The following is a 1,217-nucleotide window of genomic DNA, read 5'->3' on the forward strand; positions in this document are numbered from 1 at the left end:
ACTGACTGAATAAAAATATTTTATTTTAAAAAAAAAAAACCATTTTCACCAAAAAAGTCAATCCAAACTATCACTATATATACAATAATTTGATTAGTTAATATTATTACATGTAACACTACTATATTACTATTTAATTTGTTATGCCAATACTAGCCTTTCTTATGCTTAGGGTTAGGTTTGATTAGCTTTTCCTTATTACTTTTTTTTCCTTCAAAAATTTTAAAATAAAAAAATCATGCTTTTTAAATTTTTTTCACTTTCACAAAATACTAAAAATAAATCAAATTATAGTATCACATTTTTTAAAATAGAACAGCGTTGAGTGTGACATATCTAGCTAAAATTTAGGAAAAATTAGTGTATAAATTTACAAATTAATTAGAAAATATCTTACATAATATCGCTTAATAATCATAAAAAAAAAAGACATTATGTATAGTATTCATATTTTATTTATTTAATTTATTCCATATGTGCTTGATTATATTATAACTCCTGGTTAATGTTTCTCTTATGCAGCTATCCCCTTCAAATATCTAAAACACAGGATTGATGTGGTTGATAAGGAAAACCTGGTGTGCAAATACACTATGATTGAAGGGGATCCATTGGGAGAAAAGCTTGAGTCTATAGCTTATGAGGTGAATTTTGAGGCCACTAGTGATGGAGGTTGCATATGTAAAATGACTAGCAAATACAATGCCATAGGTGATGCTGAAATTAAGGAGGAAGAAGTAAAGGAAGGGAGAGAAAGCTCCATTGGAATTTGTAGGGTTGTGGAAGCCTACCTATTGGAGAATCCACAAATTTATGCTTAATTATTTTATTTAATTATTATATATAAGAGATGATGTATTCCATTTTTCTTTTATAGAATTTAATTCTTAATAAGTCCTCGCTTCTCATGTGGGTTTGGCAAAATATTTGTATTTTTTTATTAGTGACAATGAGTTGATGAAGATTATATTTTATAAACCAACAGCATCACATACATAACTCTCTAGCTAAATCTGCCGAATTCTTGTGCAACTCATAAAGCTTATGCTATGATCCAAAACGTATACCAAAGAACCAAGGTTTAGAACAATGTTCAATCATGGTTAATTACTATAATTCAGACTATTAGGTAATTCAACATTGTTTTGGATATAAGACGTTTGTTTTCCTTTACTACAACATTTACTGTTAGAGGATGGTTGAGTCAAATGTTTTTT

The 1,217-nt window shown here is 27.8% G+C and overlaps 1 protein-coding gene across 1 annotated transcript in view; it reads left to right on the forward strand.

Moving 5' to 3' along the window:
- LOC107639019 (pathogenesis-related protein STH-2-like) overlaps nucleotides 1-995 on the forward strand; it is a 1,530-nt gene extending 535 nt beyond the window's left edge. The window contains exon 2 of the mRNA XM_016342428.2: nucleotides 523-995. Coding sequence (XP_016197914.1) covers nucleotides 523-821 — 299 coding nt within the window. The 3' untranslated portion in view covers nucleotides 822-995. The remainder of the gene's footprint in view (nucleotides 1-522) is intronic.

Source organism: Arachis ipaensis, chromosome B04, assembly GCF_000816755.2.
Source record: "Arachis ipaensis cultivar K30076 chromosome B04, Araip1.1, whole genome shotgun sequence".
Classification (NCBI taxonomy): Eukaryota; Viridiplantae; Streptophyta; class Magnoliopsida; order Fabales; family Fabaceae; genus Arachis; species Arachis ipaensis.